Here is an 18949-nt window from a genome sequence, read left to right on the forward strand (position 1 = left end):
CACCTCAAGTGGCAGAGTCTGAATTTCACTGGGAGTGAGTGTTCCTCTATTAAGAGAGCACTGTTCTAATGTCAAAATTAAAAATAATTGTCCCATATCCATATCTGTATACATGTTAAGTATGCATGTTAAGTTTCTTTAAGCAATAAATCAAACACTGAAGACATTTTTATAATGACTACTAACACTTTTAAACTACTGAGAAGAAAATAGAAGAGAATTTAACATATAAAGTATTTGCTTTTCCCACAAACAGGCAAGATATATGACAACATGATGTTGAATATTTTCCACATAGTGGAACAATTAGCCATCACATAATAATGGTGGCTTATATATTATGTAATATTATATATGATGTTATATATAATGACATATAATATCAAACCTATAATATCTGAACTATAGCAATGAGAACAATATTCACTTTCCAATATATGCTTATTGCAAGAATTCTGTTTTTATCTGTATCAATTTTTAAGAGATTATTCTCAGTAACTTTAATAGGAAAAGCAGAGTGAATATTATTTGTACTATTAAATTGATTAACCCATAAAAATAATGCATCAGTGGTCTTAGACAAGTTCTTTGCTAAAAGGAAATAGAACTTCAGTCATAAAAATAATCACCCAAATGAGAACCATCATCCTAAAAATCAAACAAAATTGATATAAATCATGCAAACATATTTCTATCTAATACTGACCATTTAGTTTCAGCAAAACAATATTACCCAATACACTAAAGTCTAGATTTTATTGGTGTTAGAGTTTTCTTTGATTTTAGCTTATAAACTTCTTTTGGTTTTATGGCTGTATAAAGCAGACAAGAGATATGTGTTGGTGAGGACATGGAGAAAAGGGAACCTTTGGGTACTCTTGGTAGGAATGTAAGTTGGTTCAGCCACTATGGAAAACAGTAAGGAAGTTCCTCAAAATTTTTAAATGATCCACCAATCCCAATCCCATTTCTGGGTATAAATCCAAAGGAAAAGAAGACAAGAGTCTTGAGGAGATATCTGCAACCCCATAGTCACTGCAGCCTTATTCACAATAGCCAAGATGTGGAAACAATCTACATGTCCATAAATGGATGAATGGATGAAAACGATGGATCTTTCTTTCTCTCTCTGAAATTTGGCAAGACAGATCTCAGGTGCTTTCACCACAGAAAAACACATGGTAATTACATGACATGATAAAGGTGTTAGCTAATGCTATGGCATTAATCATGCTGCAATATATGTGTATCAAATACAATATTATACATCAATGATATCTTAATAAAGATGAAAAGTTCATCTAACCTTAAGTAGGTAAAGCCCATTGCTGCATTTCTGAAAATTAAAATCTTAAGAAAAAATAGGATATAAAGTTCTGTACTACAACAAGCAAAACCCATCATTTTTTCTCACCTCAACAAACTAACATAGAATCTATAACAGATGTGATATGTATATGTTTTTAAAAGAAGTTACAAAATTAAAAACTTCAGCAATGCTAGCCATATCATGATGAAATGTTCCATATTTTGTACCCTTACAACAGCAAGTCTGCAAAAACAACAGTAAAATAAGACACATAAAAACACCTCGATTAATGACCAAATTTCAAACTCCTTAAAATTAAACTTTACTCATTGATTACACAGCTACTATGTAGCAAGTGCTGAGCTACCAAGTGATGTCCAGGTGAGCACAGCACAGACAGCCCAGGCAGACTTCACAGAAGGAAGAGCAGAGCAATGACTGAGTAAAATACACAAATGCCCACTAACTGTGGTCACCACCACCCCTCCCGTGGTCCAGGCAAAAGGCATAGCGGGCTTCCTGCACCCATGAGGCCACTCTTCCTGACAGCATCATGGCAAAGTTCATACGCACTGGCCTCTCTGCCTCCTGGGCTACCTGCATTGTACTTTGAGTCAAAATAAGGTTCCCCCACCCAAACGAGCATATCCTCAATGAGTCTGCTGGCCTCAGTCATCTATTTTATATTCCCTTCTAATTTTAAAAGGCCACTCAGTACAGGTAGCAAGTACTCCTGCTTAGACGACTGGCTGAAAACTCATACCTGACAACTTGTCCTTTGGTTTGTGCTTGCATTTGGTATAAATCTCTGTTCAAAACGGGTCCCTTTTTCCCCCAGAACTCTGGGGGGTGGACTTATCTACTCTTGTGGTATGTCATGGTGACGATTTATGGTCTTATCAGGGGAATCCTTGAAGCTTTCTGTACCTCCCTATTACCAGCACTGCACGGGAAGCATTTCTCTGTTCCTCTCAGCCTCAGATGTAAGACCTACGGTTCTCCTCCTGTTTCTCATTTTTGGCACTAGACCTGAACTCTTTTTGAGAGAAGTGGTGCTCATGCCCTGACTATGCCACACTTTTGAGTCATCCGTGGTCAGCAGAACACCTCAGTGGTAATGATAAAACTGAAGTTCAATGCTACCACAGCCAGCACAGTGAGTCTTGTCTGTCCCAATGCTAAGACATGAGATATCCTGACTTCTTTAGATATGAGTGTATTTGACTCCAATACTTGAACTATACACATTATTTCTAGGAAAAAATTTATTGTCCTTATTTGATACAAAATTTCAAGCTCATATGCAGGCAAACAAAGGAAGCAAAGAGTAATCACCAGTTTCTAAGTTTTCTGTCAGTATTAACTGCGATTGCTATTGATCTTGTCTCAGAGTGTCTAGCAGTAATATAGCCAAAAGACTAAAAGGTATGAGATAACTGGGGGAGGGGGGACATTATAACTGAGATGCTCCTATTCACTCCTTTTCATTTTTTTCCTGCAAATAGGAGTAAATGTTGCTTTTAGTCAATGCTTATTTTATAGATGCCTCAGTCACAATGCTTTAAGTGAGCACTTTGAGAACCGCTGGACTGAAGCGATGGGAAAGAGGGAAGAGGATGTCCGTAGAGAGATGTGCAGCCATCATCTCTGAAGACCTTTCACTGATCATGAGTTAAATGACACCCTGGAACCACTGTCGTCCCCCCACAGGCACCTTATATCCTCTGTGTCTTTGCTCACACTGGCTTTTCTTGACAACATGCTGTCAGAGCAGAAAATTTGCCAACAGTTTTCTATTTAAAACAGTTTAAATCCATGAAATGTGTCCTCTGAGAATAGCACTTCCTCAAGGAGAGCTCCTCCCCCTTCAGGTTTATTGGCAGCCCAGGGCAGAGAAAAGCAAGTAGCCTATAGTGGTCAGACAATTGTCCTAGTTGTGCAGAACTTCAACTGGCACTGGCCCCTTGTTCGTGTGCAGCCATGTCTATAGGTGGCATTCAAACCCCTGAGCCTGCAAGCACTGTGTGATGCTATCCTGTTCTGGGGTGAAGCAGGTCAGAGGCACTGGGCATTCCTGGACTTGTGCAGAAGGTGCACCTCCTGCTGAAATTCTTCCCATAATTTATCAAGTTGGTAGAGACTGATTTCTTGGCCTGAGTGCCACACTATTTCGCATCTTTGGCCATTTGGTACCATACTTTATGTGTTTCCCATATAATATATTCATTTTCTTATTTAAAAAGATTTAAAAGATAATGACTTGAATTTTAAAATATTTTAAAAGGAAATTCCTCCCCTCCCCAGCAGGAGTGATAGAGAAAACAAAAATCTAGAGACATATTTCCCATTTCATATGTGAGAACCTGGAATTCATCCATGTGCCTTAAAACTAATTATTTTGAGGTCTACATATTTGGCACACATAAATACACATCTATTTACTCTTGATGAATACATAATATTGACTAGTTATAGGTACACTAAATATATATACTAACTGGCAATTTTGTGAATGTGTATGTATAAGTATGTGCATGTATATTTTAACCGTGTCTTTTAATTCTGAGGCTTTGACATCTTAGGGCTTTACTGAACCTTAATTGCACTTTTGTGGCTAGTCAATTCCTTGAGATAAGAAATTCCTCACCTGCAAGCACACCTTTCACATACACACCAACCAGTCCAGTGTCCATACATCCAATCACCATCTTTACCTGGGCCTCAGTCCACCTTCTCTGATCACCCCAGGGCCAGGTACCAAACAACCAGAGACAGACCCCTACACCCCACAGCCACTGAAATTATTCCACTGAGTCAAGCTTAAGCCCCCTTACCTTGCCTCGCCTATTCTTTCCCACAGAAACCATAATAAAAGATCTCGTCCACATTTTCCCCTTGTTCCTCTGCCTCCTGACTGACCCAAGTGCTTCCGCACATGCCCCACTCACTATGTGCCATGCCTTCTGTTTTTAGGAAACTGGATGAAAATCTCCTTCCTTCATGGCAGTCATTTCTGTGCCTGCATGCCTTGCCATATTTGAGTAAAACAAATCCCAGCTACCCTTACAGTGGTGTGTATGTGTGTGTTTACTTCATAAACATTACCAAATGTATCAAATTCCAGGTGTAAGCCTTCAAAAAAATCTAAAACAATCACCCCATGAAAGTTACATTCAGACATTTCCTAGAATGGTGAAACATTTTATAGCAATACCTTAGACATCTTTGACTTGGTGTCGGTAATGAGGAAAGACATATTGTTGATCTCATTCTGTACCACAAAGTTCTGCTCTTCTCTTTTGAAATTCTGAAAAGTGGCAAAGGACATTTCAGTTAAAACCACAGGGCTAAGAAGTCCATGTAATTAGAGGTTACATAGGACCCAAAAGTTTCTGCGAAGATAAGTAGTAATTTAACCTGTGAGACTTAATCAAGAAAGGAAACAAATATCTGTTGAATATCCAGTGATGGCAAGAGGTGAGGGGAAATGATTTCAGGAATGAGGTATAAATATGTGTTTCAAAGATGGGAAAATTAAGATTCAGAAAATTAAAGTAAGAAAGTCACACACCTACCAAGGGGTATGATGGAAACTCAGATGCCAATTTAGCTGGTGGAAAGCACGCACTGCCTCTTGGGATAAACAAGGACTCCCCAAGGGCTGGGGTAACTGTGATGTGACTTTCCCTTCTGTCAGATATTGTGGTCCACTTTTTCAAATAACATAACCTTATTTTACTAACTTTTAATTTAGGAATATAAAACCATAAGCTAAGTCAAGTGTAGTGTTTGAGCAGTGGGAATAGAGCAAGCAAACACAATATAAAAGAGGAAATAATTATAGAGTTTTAAAAGAGAAGTTAACAATCTAATTGCCTTTCTTACGCAGACGAGCAAAATCCTAATAAAGTAATTTCACAGTAAGCATATAAATGTATGAATAATTGATGAGTAATAAAAAGATTTTTTGTGAAGGACAGTGAAAAGACTAAGCCTCGACTTTTTTGCAGCTCACATAACATTTTAATTTTGCTTTTTATTATTATACAGACACTCATGTAGTTTCATTTTTACATATTGGGGAAGAATATATATGATACCTATGAACAGCTTATACTCATGAGATTCAAAAGCACATACTCAGATTTTTTTCTTACTCTTGAAAGTATCATTAGATGTTTATCTAAAAATCTAATGATTATGATAAACACTCTAGTGCAAAATTTTGTCTTGCATATAAATTCAAAGAAGTTTCTTTAGTAATTTAGTGACTGATAAAGTTGAAGATTCTTAGTGCTTCAAGGAAAAATGTGCAGATTTTAGTTTTCTTAAGTGATTTACTCTTTAGCCCTAGATTTCAGAATTTCCTTCAGAAGTACCCTGAATAATCTAATATACCCCCTTAACATGAGTTACATAACAAGGAATAATTTGCTTTTATTTAGAGGAACATAAAGAATCTAAAATAATTTCCTATGACATCACAGAAAGTGAATGTCAATAATAAAGGTACAAATTCACATATTATAAAAGTCCTTATTTCATATATTATTTCTGTATAATTGTACTTACTGTATGTTTTTATATACATTTTGGTAGCAGACTTGGCAGACTCCTCAGAGGAGGGCAACAATAGCATTTATTATTCTAAATGTTAAGTAGGAAATTTTTATTTTTTTAAAAGATTACATTTTCAAAGTCATCATATTTTTTTAATAATCTAATTAAATAAACTGGAAAGATACCTCAAATAATGAAACTGAAGCTGAGGTCTTTATTTTTACTATTTCAAAGTCTCCCATTTACAAAGGGCCATAAAATTATAATTTATACAAAATTTCTAAGTTTTTGAAATAATTTGGGACAATCATAAATGCTCTCTAATGCATTTTCAGCTAGTTGTTGGAAATAATCATGGGATACTATGAAGTTTATGATTGAAATCTTTTTCATATTAAAAAATATAGAGTTCTACTTGCAACATATAAAAGAGTAAAAATTCACTGAGGATGTACTTTGTAAATTCTACCAATAGGATTCCTAGCAGGGGCTTTATTTTATTCTATCAAATGAGAGAAACTAAACTCCTTTAGAAACAAAAGTGTGTGATGATAGAACAAATTTAAAGCAGCACTCCTTCAAGTAAAACAAGTGTGTCCTATGATTGAAAAACAGCAGTCCATCTCAGCGCTTCTCAGACCAAGGCACAAGCATTTCTGTGGGTTAGCTGGAAAACGCCATCGAAGAGGACAGCCTGGAGGGTAAAAATGTCACCTCTCTATGTCCATATTATCCTAAGATTTAGGGGCAAACATTAAAAATGTTTCTAGAGAGCAATTAAAAGTCCTTGTGATTTTTTTTGAATAAATTATGAAACGCAACAGAAAGGTTTCTGTAGCTTTAAACTCCCAAGGGGAACTTATCCTCTCCCCACACCTGTTAAGTGATACCCAAGAGACAAGCCTGAGAAACACCATCGTAGGTATTTACTAAGGAGACTGGAAAATCAACTAAAATTTTGGAAGCCCTTAACGGAAACCAAACAGGGATAAGCGCTGTCAGTATTCTTCTACTTACGTGGGACTTTGACCAGTAGATAAACACTTCTGCCACCATGCGGAAAAGATCCTCTGCCTCTGGGTTAGGCTCTTTTAGCCACTTTGCCCTGGATCACATAACAAATAAAGTGGATTCTCAGTTACTCCGTACAGTTAATTACAAAAACAGAAATCACCTTCCCAAAGTTAAATTTGAAACTAAATAAACTTGAGGGTGAGCATGCTTCCCACAGAGCTCAGACATGGCTCCAGGGCACAGTTGTAACATTTGAAATAATTTGAACATCAAAACTGTCAAACTACCAGCTTTTGCTTGTTTTTAAAAGGTGGACTGCTCCAGGATGCAATTTCCAATTGCAATTTTAAGATGCTCAGTGAAAATGAATTTATCTATAAACGTTTGGTTGTATCATAATCATGAACAAGTTCAACGTTAAGCAGTGAATGAAGCAGTTCACTTGGGACATATGAACCAGCAGGGTTATGACTGATTTAGAGAAATGAATCACTTTTGGACATTATACCTGTTGTAGTCCACAAATCTAATCAAGAGGGGATAGAAGGCGTAGAGGTCTCTGGCCAGTGTGGTGAACTCATCTAGAATGAGAAGTTCAGCCTCGGACATGTCCCCCCTCGCTTCGGCTTTCAGGTGGTCTTCCTCAGAGACCACCATCGCTGCCTTCTTCTTGAGTTTCTCCATTAATGGCAAGAAATGAGTTTTCAAGAGCTGAGGTTTCACTTTATTTATAATAGGCTGGGAAAATACTGTTTGAAGACAGACATTAATGTTCTGCTCTGCACAAACATTCATTAAAATGATGAGAGATTGTAATTTCAACTGTAGCATGATTTAAGCGCCCCCCTCCTCTAGCACATGGCCTCCTTTAGGATTTAGCCCATGCCTCAGTCATCTCTCTATCCCCAAACCTAACTGCAGAGTGGCTGCTCAAAAATAATTATTGAATTGAATCTGATATGTTTCCTTGTTTAAGAAAAAGGGTTGGCGGCAAACTGAGAATAGAAAAAAAAAGATACTCACTTTGGAAATCAATTATTTAAGTCCCCCAAATAATGCATTTTCTTCTAGCTGTTGTAAATAATCATGGAATACTATAAAGTTTATGACTGAATCTTTTTCATATTAAAAAATATATAGTTCTACTTGCAACATACAAAAGAGTAAAAATTCACTAAAGATGTACTTTATATATTCTATCAATAGGATTTCTAGCAGGGGCTTAATTTTATTCTAACAGATAAGAGAGCAGTTCTTTAGATGAGAGAGGCACCCTGAATAATGAAATGACAACCGCATACAGTTATCGCATTTAAACACTCCCCATCCTTGTCCCAGTGGAAGCCTTAGACTGCATATAACACTGCTCTTCTATTTAATAACAGTTGCAGTTAGTAGCCATAGTTTGAAACTTTATTAGGCCATTTTCAAAAAGATTTTTTTTCCTGAAAGGTAACATATATACACACTGGGGAAAAATATAAAAGAGAAATGGTAAAATATACCACAATCGTGCTTCCCAAATTAGTAAGGCATTGGCATATTTCTTTGGAGTTTTTATCAATAAACAATTTCAATATATGTGTATTTCTAAATTTTTTAAAAATTCTTCTTTCCATCCTCCATGATATTATCAATATTTTCCAAGTCATAAAACATTGTTGAAACCTTCATGTTTAAATACATCACCATATTTCAGTATATGGTGTACACAACCCATTCAACCATATTCCAGTGATTGGTAATTTAAATTGTTCCCAGTTATGCAATATAAATAGTGCAATGATACATGAACTGAAATGCAAGTATCTGACTACGTCTTTTGATTAGTATCCCTCTACTCATGATAAGACAAGTGACAACACTAATAGTGACAGAAATAATCACTAGTATTTTTTGAGCACAGAATAAAATATTAATAAAGACAAAGATATTCTAGTCTTCTGTATTTCAAATTATTTTGGAAATAGAACAAACGTAAGTGGCACATTCCTTTTCAGTTCTTACCTGCTAACCTCTTCATCCAGGCTCCCTCATCAATTCCCAGGTTATTGTATATGATTTTCAGTATATTCCCCAGAAGAGTGTTCATGTGCTCTGAGCGGAGAGCCGTGCAGCACCTCTCCGCCCTGTCTGGGTTGTTCTCCGGCCCGTGCTCCCACCAGCGCGACACGTAGCTACAGAGCATGGGCAGGACGACTTCCATCACGTGCGGCATCTGTGTGTAGCGGATACCAGACTCGGCTAATTCCACAATTTCTTCCATGAGCTTCTCCAGAGACGGTATATTAGGACAAATGTCTTCCACATTACTTGGCAAATTGAGAGCTAGAGAGGCACACATACAGATGAGTTGTGTTCAGTGAAAGAAACTCACGTGAAACTCACGTCGCCAACATTTCATACTGGGCTTCAAAACTCAGCCAGACCCAGCGTACCTTCAACTGGCTCCCTCTCCCTTTTCCCATGGCAGCTATTTCTAACTTTCTCTCCTTTTACAGAGTTCCTCCCTACCTCCATTTCCTTCAGCTCAGCAAATAGCCATTCCTTCTATTTCAGAACATCTGCCTGCCTGCAAGCCTTCTGTCAGGCCCCATGTTCACGTCCACTCCTCATTTTCAGAGGAAGGGTGTTGAGGCCCCTTCCTGGTTCCACCCGTATTCCTGCCATCGCGCCTGCCCCACAGCAGGGGCCCTGGTCAGGCCTGTGTTTCAGACCCGGCCCTCTCCTCTCCCCGGCCCAGCAGCACACATGCTCAAATCTCTCCCAGATGGTTTAGCTTCCCTGGCACTGTTCCGTCCTCACCAGTGAAGGCCCCTGCTTTCCACCACTCACCAGATCCACTCTTTTACAATCCTTTCTTGCTGTTACAGTAGCGTTTCACATTACATCACCATTTTCCTAAGATTCCCTCTCCCTGAACTTCAAGGCATTCAGAGCTCACGACTCCCTTCTGAATTGTATTAATCTCCTTTCTAGACTCTTATCTCCTTGTGGAACTTCTAAATGTTTTCATTAGGAATCTACCTTTAACTCTCTTCTTTTTTTTGGTTTATATTCGCCTTGACAATTTTGGCCATTCCTATGGGCTTCTGCTATAAGCTAACAACTCTTGAAGCCATATTTCTTACAAAATTTGCATTGATTACTGAGTGGCTTAAAAGAAACTAAAAACACAATGGGTCTACATTTAAATGTGACCTCTCCTCTCCAGCCTGCCTCTCGAGCATGTACTGTCTTGGTGAGGACAACACTATACAGTTACTAAGGCAAGACATCTGGGAGAAATCGGGTGCTCTCTCCTCTACCAGCACAATATGATCACACCCCTTGGAGACCTCAATACCATGTCCCTATATACTGCTTCCAAAGGGCCTTATTTCAACTCTTCTGAATTGCCACAATCATTTTTTAATTGGTGACTCATATCCATGCATCTTCATACTTTCTGCCACTACAGATTTCTAAAATGCAAATGTACTCACTTATCCCCACTTTTTGAAGCCAATGAAAGGACCCTCTCTGCACAGTTACAGCTACACCCCTTACCTGACACAGACAGCCTAACTCGCCTCTTCTGGCTTTCCATTCCTGCCTCGTCTTTTACTCTTTTCTCTCCTGACAGCTGTCTCCACCTCAAAGTGTTTAACGTTTCTTCTAATGTACAGAGTTTCAGTGCCCCTAATTTCAAAGTTCATCTTGTGCCAACTCTGTGAAGTCTTCCCAGGTGTTCTCAGCCAAAACTGCTTTTTTGTATCCCCAGCATTCAGCATTCTTTTTTTTTTATTCTTCCCTATTAGTTTTTTTTTTTTTTTGGTATCATTAATCTACAATTACATGAAGAACATTATGTTTACTAGGCTCCCCCCTTCACCATGTCCCCCCTACATACCCCTTCACAGTCACTGTCCATCAGCGTAGTAAGATGATATAGAATCACTACTTGTCTTCTGTGTTGCACAGCCCTCCCTGTGCCCCCCCATACTATACATTCTAATCGTAATGCCCCCTTTTCTTTTTCCCCACACTTGTCCCTCCCTTCCCACATTCTCCCCAGTCCCTTTCCCTTTGGTAACTATTAATCCATTCTTGGGTTCTGTGATTCTGCTGCTGTTTTGTTCCTTCATTCTTTATTCTGAATTCTATCACATATATTCATCAGTCTCCCTCCCTCTACTGTAACTAAAAAGTCTCTGAGCAGAAGAAAATTCTATGCATCTTTGTATTATATTTCCTCCATCACAGTATACATCACAATTATTTCTCGAATGACTAAAAAATGCATGAAGGAGAATCATTAAATTCAATTCCTTCACTTTGTTATGCAAATACTGTATTATAGAAACACAAGCAGGTAAATTATCTGATCTGTGTATTTTCTTACGTATAATGAGTAACAAATCTACTTCATTCTTGATTCATAGTAAAAGTACTAATCCATCAAAAATCCTAATTAAGACCTGTTTACATGTTTGATTAATAATTCAAACTCAACCATGTTTTACTATTTACAAATGTATTGTGGAAATTATGTAGAAAAATATGGCTAAGTCATATTCAGCTGATTTTTCTTTCATTTCCTCTGCTCTATGACATTAGAATATTATAAAATACACCAATGAAATAATGATTATCAATTTTTTAAAACTTTTTACTTGATAAAATACACCATGAAATCAGTGTAACCAGCAGTTGTCATAAAAACATGAGTTACACAGAGAAACAATCTCATTAACAGAGAGGGATGCATTGTGAATAACAAATAGTTCTTGCCCAAGTTTTGAGAACTCTATAGGACTGCTGGAAAACAACAAAATACAGTATTACTTTACCAGATTCAAATGAAATCTAACAGAAAAAAATGATATGAAAGCAAACTTGTGTAACTCTTGAGAAATCTGGGATAAATCTATGGTGAGATTAGCTTTGAGAACCCTACAGTGATTGCTTTAAAAGGCCAATGAGAGAAATAACTATTTTCTACTATATTAATTATTTGTTATCCAACTCAATTCAAATCCTAGGAAATAATTCTAATAGGTTTTCAAAGGCCAATCCTTGAAATGATAAACAATGGTTCTAAAAGCATTTTTACCTGGGACCGTGAAAAAATAAACCTGGCCCATCTACCCAGAAAATAATCCCATTTTTTCTAATGGAAAGCAGCATGACACATAAGCATATATAGACACTCAGTGCACATATAAACATAAAAAATCTTAGAATACACATGCTGGAGTCAGGTGAAAATTCATTGATTGATTGTATCTTTCTTTTTTAAGTTTCTTAAATGATAAAGATTGACTGAACTATTAGAAAAAATAACATGGATTAAACTATCCCAGTAGAGTGGACATATCTGGTGAACAAAGAAAACTGAAGGGTACAAATGTTATGAATCAGAATACCATACACTTGCTGACTACCTGGATCATAAATCATATTTGACCTAGTTTTTTCAGTTACTGCTGATTATTTTGTCTGATTCTTGAAAGTGTCAATTTGTATGTGGCTCATTAATTTAGAAGAAATTAAACTAAGAAAAGTACATTTTCTTTCATTAACTCATTAACTTAGAAGAAATTGAACTTTCTTTCAGATACACAATGGGAATAGGACGTGGCTTTCCAAAAGCTTCCAAATCATAATGCTTCAGAATAAAAACACTGGCAACAGTAAGCACTAACAGCCTGCAGAAATCACAGTAGGAAAACACAGTAAATGTCATTAAGTTTTAGCTTCATGTCCTGAATGCTGCACATGCGCCTGTGTTACCTGCTCTCTCTCGTGAAGACTTGGTATTGTAGATGGAGTAAATATTATGTTTGTCAAGATGAGTTTCCAGAAACGCTACAGGAAACGCAGTAGCAAAAGCAGCCAGACATTCTCCTAATGCAGAACGTTGCCTGTAAGTGGAAAATGCTCATTTTTTGTTATGCTTTCCAAGTGAATAACTGAAGAAATTATATTAAAATTGGCAAGTTTAGTCTAATAGAGGGATAATAGTGCTAATAAAATTAACCCCAAATCCAATTTCTGTATCACAAAACATCACATACTTTCCATAGCAGAGGCTAAATTCTCTCTTAGCTACAAGAAGTTAAAAGCTATTCAGAACAAAACAACAAAAAAACAAGTCAAATCCCCCACAATCTGGACTTTTTTTTTATACCTTCTTTCCTTCTCTTTCTCTCCCTCTTTCTTTCTTCTTTCTTTTTGTTTTTTAACATAATGAACTAAGGAAGAATTGTTGCTATGTGACTAAGTGGATCGATAAAAATTTTTAAATGTACTAATAATAACACACTAATACAATCATATGGAAAATTACCATATACGAGTTACTTCAGAGTACCTATGAAATGTTATGTTAAAACTATTGCTACCACTTAAAAGTGATTTATCACTTTAAAGGGAAGGAAGTTGTTTAAGGAATCAGACTGTGATAAATTGATTCAGGCAGGTTAGGACCCAAGGCTCCCCTGTCACTGATTAAATTCTCTCCCTCCCTCAGTTACTTAACCCAAGGCTTTACTGGTACATTGTATTTATTAAATACAGGATGAGTTATTTCAGCATATCATGACCTCCCAAAATGATTTTAAACAAATATTTTATGTTAAAAGTTAATGAAATGGAGCAAAGTAAGAAAATATTATATAATTTTCTTAGGCAGTTTTAAACTTCTCATTGAAAAAAATATAATACCTAAAGTTAACAATGTTGGATTACCTAATATTTTAATTTAAAATAACTAGGTATTTATCAGGCTGGGAGAAAATTTCCCTTAATAGAATGGCATTGAAGAGAGTTCAATTAAAACATTTAACAATATTTCATTATTAAAAATAATTTGGGACATGGGACATTAAGGAATTAATTACAAAGACTACAGGCTTTGATTCAGACAGACCCAAGTCCCAATCGTATTCCTAACACTACGTCACTATAGAAAAATTACTTAGTTTCTAAGTTCTGTGTTCCTTACATGAAAATAGGCATACAGAATTGCAAAAGTTCTATCACTTAGTTTGGGTTCAATAAATGTTTTAAAATAATGAGACCTAATTTATTTAAGAATTTAATAGCCTTACCTGTTTCATGGATGACCTCAAAGTAGGTAATTTATTCCCTTCCACCTAACTGGACTAGTCCTTTAATTTCATTAGCAATTCATGTACACATGCCTGATTTATCTTCTGCCTCTTTTTTGTTGAATTGAGCAAGTTCTGAGCTTAAAAGATCACACTCTAAAAGACACACTCCTGATCACCTATGTTGTTCTCCATACTATGAGCTTACTCACAAACAATAACCTGCTGCTGTTATACTCATTATGTTACTTGTCCTGTTTTTATTTCCCCAACTAGATGTAAGCTCTATGAGAGTAGGGATATATCTTGATCACTATTGTATCTCAGATTCTGGCATGTAATGAACATTTATTGAATGAGCAGAAGAATTAAAGAGCTCAATATAAGCAACTGAAAGCCTGAAAACCCCAGGAAAATAAATATTTGAATTTCTAGCTGTAAACTTTAACGGGAACATGGTGGCTGCCCCAGCCTTGCAATGTGTGGCTTCCTAGACCAGCATTCCCCTGCCTGGAGGAGAGCCCTCAGGCCCCACCTGGAGCTCTCTGCCCTGCCTACCCAGCCAGGTGCATGGTAGAGAGTCACTTGGACTGGGCAGGCATTCTGACAGCACATTTGTATACCCCACAAACAAGAACTTTTCAAAATCATGAAACTAAGGGGATAAAACATACATGAAATCATTGATAGATCTGATTATATAAAAATTCAAAATGTCCATATCAGTAAACATTATTTATCTATATAAGACTATCTATATATATAAGCACTATAAAGGTATAAAAATGCCAAAAGTCATAAAAACAGAAGGCATAATAGGAAAGAAGTTAATAGTATTAATAAATAAAAATGTATTACTATTCAGTAATATGTGTTAATAGGAAAACAGACAACAGATATGAGAAGGGAATTCTTAAAGAAACACAATTTGGCAAAGTAAACACAAAAAAACAGCTAGTAACTGGTAATTGGGAAAATGCATTTAAAATTAAAAATGGGATTCCATTTCTAAGTATTACATTTGTATTCAGTAAAAAGCATAATAACCAGAAATGAGAATGTGAGGAAATGAGGATTCTCTTCTAAAATAGGATGGTGTAAATTGGATCAATTTTCTGAAAAGACAGTGAAAAATGCATCAGATCCTTCAGTATACAGACATGCTAAACTACATTGCCAAATTCTGGGAATATAGCTAAAAGAAATAAAAATAAATATACATAGAAAACTATGAACATAGATCAAGCATTATTTGTATCAGTGAAAAAGATGTAACTTCTCACATGTCAGGAATAAAGTAACATTTCAATTGTTATAATACTTCCTTAGGATAAAATATTTTATAGCCATAAAAATCATGTAAAAATAGATTTAATACAAAATTCAGGTAAGACTTTAAAATTTTTCAGAGTAAAATTTACTAGCGTAACTCTAGTTATCCTTTTTTACATCATTTATTTTCCTGTCTCTCTGTAATTGTCACCCTACTTTATTTAATGTTGCTACTTAAGTTTTAATATTTGGTGATAGGCCAAATGAATACCCTGTCCTTACTGTTTTTTTCCTCTCAAAATTTTATTGGGTTTATTTATCACGGGTTTATTCTTTCAAATGAATTCTCAAATTATTTTGTCAAATTCAATAAAAAGCAAATTTCTACTTGAAATGGTATTATAGATTATAGGTTAATTATAGATTAATTTGGGGAGAATTTCTAACTATTAAAAGTTCTTCCATTGGAATATCCTTTCAGTTGCTTATTTCGTTTATCCATCCTCTATCAGAATGCCATTTTATTTAGCCTCACCCTTTACAAACTGCCCCTTTTTCTTCCCTGTTCCATAGAAGTATTTTACTGAAGTGTTACTGAAGTTTAAGTTCAATGGGGACACCTCATCTCCTTGGTCTGTGCACATCATCTCACACTGTTGATCTCTCCCTCTTGAACTTGAGAACGTGAAAAAATAAAGCTGGTTTTAATAACTGCCTGTTTTAGGGCTTGTTTTATATTTTTGATATACAAAGGGAAACTGTATTTACCATTACTGCTTTACTTTTTATTTTTACATAACTTGGCTGTTTTTTTTATATCAATTCAATCAATATATTATATCAATTCAAATTAGCTTGAAGATTGTTTAATTACTCCCAAGGAATTCAATATGTCAACCTGGTTGTTTAGTTTATAATGAAGAAAAAAAGTTTTGAAGTGAAGACTCCTGGAATAAATAGTTACAGCACTTTGAAAAGCTTACCTTTCCACATAAATACTCTTGCTGGTTCCCAAAGCATATAAGCTCGTCAGAATTCTGTAACATGACACCTGTACATCTTCCACTAGGGAAAAAAGGGAAATCACTTGAAAAAAAAAAACACACTTGTTATGTATACATGGTCTTAAGAAAATTTAGGCTAAAACCTAAATTCCATACTAAAGTCAAACCAATTTTATCATTCAGAAAAAGTTAAATTAGAAGATACAAGTAGGTAAAATGAACTATAAAAACTCTCAAACAAAATTCTTTTCTTTAAGGATCTGAAAGCATTCTAAAGAGAGTGCTATGATTCCTCAGAACATTTTCAGAAACAATTTCTTTGTATTTTTTCTTGAGATACAAGAGTAAAGGATTTTTTCATGAATAACGTTAAGCCAAGAATATGTGGCAGGACAGATTTTGGCTCCTGTTCTGAGGGTATATAAAGATGGCATCTTATTTTAACTCTTAAGTGAACGAGAATGAGAAAACTGGAGGACATGGTGTGTTAGTTATTTCTGAAATGACCTAACATTCAAGGCATAAGTAAGTCAATCTGGTAGTGAAGCCAGGAAGTCAAAGAAAACCTTACGGATGATCTGTGATCCAATAAGATGTGTTTAAAAGGCAAGGATATCTAAGAACCTTGGATTTCTAATTTTGACTCTGCTATAATCTCCTGGAGGCTACGCCATGACACGAGCCTCCTTGGGAACTGAGAAATCACCTTTGTCCTGCAGACCTGTTTCCAGGTCCACAGTACACTGGATGCAATGCCCCTATGATGGTTCAAACACATACTGTGTACCTGGTGGTTGTGTCATCCACTGAGTAATGCACTGGTTTGCACACAGAGCTGAATATTGAGAGACATACTATGTTGAGAGTCTGAGTGGGTGGTGTACGTCAAGACCCACTTGACTACTTGATAAGGATTCAAATCATTTTTTGTATTCATATCAGCAAGAGAGCAGGAAATTCGGACACATTATGTTATTTTTTCCACATAACCTTGGACATTCTATGGATATTTTTAATAACTACAGAATTCCAGTGAAAAGCAAGTGATTGAATCCCCCATGCAAATAAACTGAAACTTATGCACAGAAGGTATTTGAGCCACTCTAGTCAGCCAAATACTTAGCACAAACTGTGTCTCAGTAGTTTTCATTTTTACTATTTGTATAGCTTGTTGGAACAATATGCATCGACTCAGAAATAATTTGCAAACATTTAATAATGAATGCCCTATGGTCAAACTGCACTAGAAAATGTCCATGAAAAGAGAAAACATAAAAATAGCCAAATTTGGAACTTGTACTTCAACAATGTGGAAGTGATTGTCCTTCTGGTCTCTTCTGTGAACCCATGTGATTCAGTGATCTAGCTCTTATAAAAACATGGTTTCTGTAACTCAAAAGTCAACCTCTGATGTTCTGCAAAAGAAAAGCATTTTAATACGTAAGCACTGTTTGAGTACCCCAGATGTGGCTTTTACAATTTCTGATTGTACTAATGTTCAGATAATGAAACTCTAAGTACAGATTTACATACATATTAGATCTTCTCCGAACTGATGCTGGCCAATGTGCTCAAATAATGATGACAGCATGGGCAACAGTGCCACTGTGGTATAATTGATAATCTGAGTAACACCTTTGGGTTGGTTTCGGGTGTGGGTGAACTGGCCCTGCTTAAGGTTCTCCATTGTCTTCTCCAGGTCCTCTGCAGCATTGTCCAGAAAAGCCCTGAGCGCGCTTTTCACGCTCTCCAGGCCTGTCTTCATCACAGTCCTGGAAAGGAAATAAGGGAGAACTCAACAGCTTTCGAGTGGAGCAAGTGAAATACAAACAAAACACGCTTCTGCTCTAGGCTGAGTCCTTTACAACACTCCTTCAGTCAACTAAATTTCTTAAATCTTCTCTCATGTAAGTTTTATTCAATACATTTGAAGTTACAGCAATATTGCTTTGTAAATGCATAGTCTTTCCTAAAAGACTTCACAGTCAAATAAATCAGTGTTAATGCTTTTCATTTTCACTGGTGGTTCACATTTTGAGAATATTTTGAACTAGTTGAGTTAATCCCAAATCCAACACAAGTAGAATGCTCCCTCAAGCATTAGGTATGATAAAAAAAAACATTTAATGCCAGCTGAACCAAGTCATCAAATGAATATTTTGTGCTTGAAGGTGAGCTGTCAGTCTTTTTTCCATGAGCCTTTAAGCCTGACATTTGTAAAGTGACATATTAATGCCACTGTTTCTATTAGGAAATGAATGTGTACATAGCATCTACTGTCTTCATTTACTATACAAAACACTTCAAATAAAATTTTAAACACACACAGAAAATGGATAATCCAGGGGTATAATTGACTAATTCTCTGTAGGAAACATTTAAAACTTTTACTTAGATTTATCCTAGATAATAAATGAATTAAGTGTATGGCATAAAGGCTGAATCAACTATACAAAATAAATTGATTTGGTATTTAGTAAACATGTTGGATTCCTGGGCATGTTGATAGTAGGGCAGAGTAGAAAGTGCAAAGACTTGGGAATTGGTCAACTTCCACACTTACTATACAATTTTAAGCTCCACTTTACTCATCTATAAAAAGAGAATAAAAGCCTCATGTTTCCTATAAAGATAACATGCCTAGAGGCTAATAAAACCTCTAGAGTTGTGGCTTACCAGTTTTAGCTCACATGTAC

The 18949-nt window shown here is 36.0% G+C and overlaps 1 protein-coding gene across 5 annotated transcripts in view; it reads right to left on the reverse strand.

Annotated features, from left to right (window-relative positions):
- The window catches only part of RYR2 (ryanodine receptor 2), an 894209-nt gene that overhangs the window by 110794 nt on the left and 764466 nt on the right, over positions 1-18949 (reverse strand). For all 5 annotated transcript variants that reach the window (XM_073241246.1, XM_073241245.1, XM_073241243.1 and 2 more), the window contains exons 65-71: positions 17787-18025; positions 16233-16314; positions 12659-12789; positions 8891-9211; positions 7392-7632; positions 6887-6974; positions 4524-4616 (exon numbers count right to left, since the gene is read on the reverse strand). In XM_073241246.1, coding sequence (XP_073097347.1) covers positions 4524-4616; positions 6887-6974; positions 7392-7632; positions 8891-9211; positions 12659-12789; positions 16233-16314; positions 17787-18025 — 1195 coding nt within the window. The remainder of the gene's footprint in view (positions 1-4523; positions 4617-6886; positions 6975-7391; positions 7633-8890; positions 9212-12658; positions 12790-16232; positions 16315-17786; positions 18026-18949) is intronic.

This window comes from Manis javanica, chromosome 7 (assembly GCF_040802235.1).
Source record: "Manis javanica isolate MJ-LG chromosome 7, MJ_LKY, whole genome shotgun sequence".
NCBI classification, from domain to species: Eukaryota; Metazoa; Chordata; class Mammalia; order Pholidota; family Manidae; genus Manis; species Manis javanica.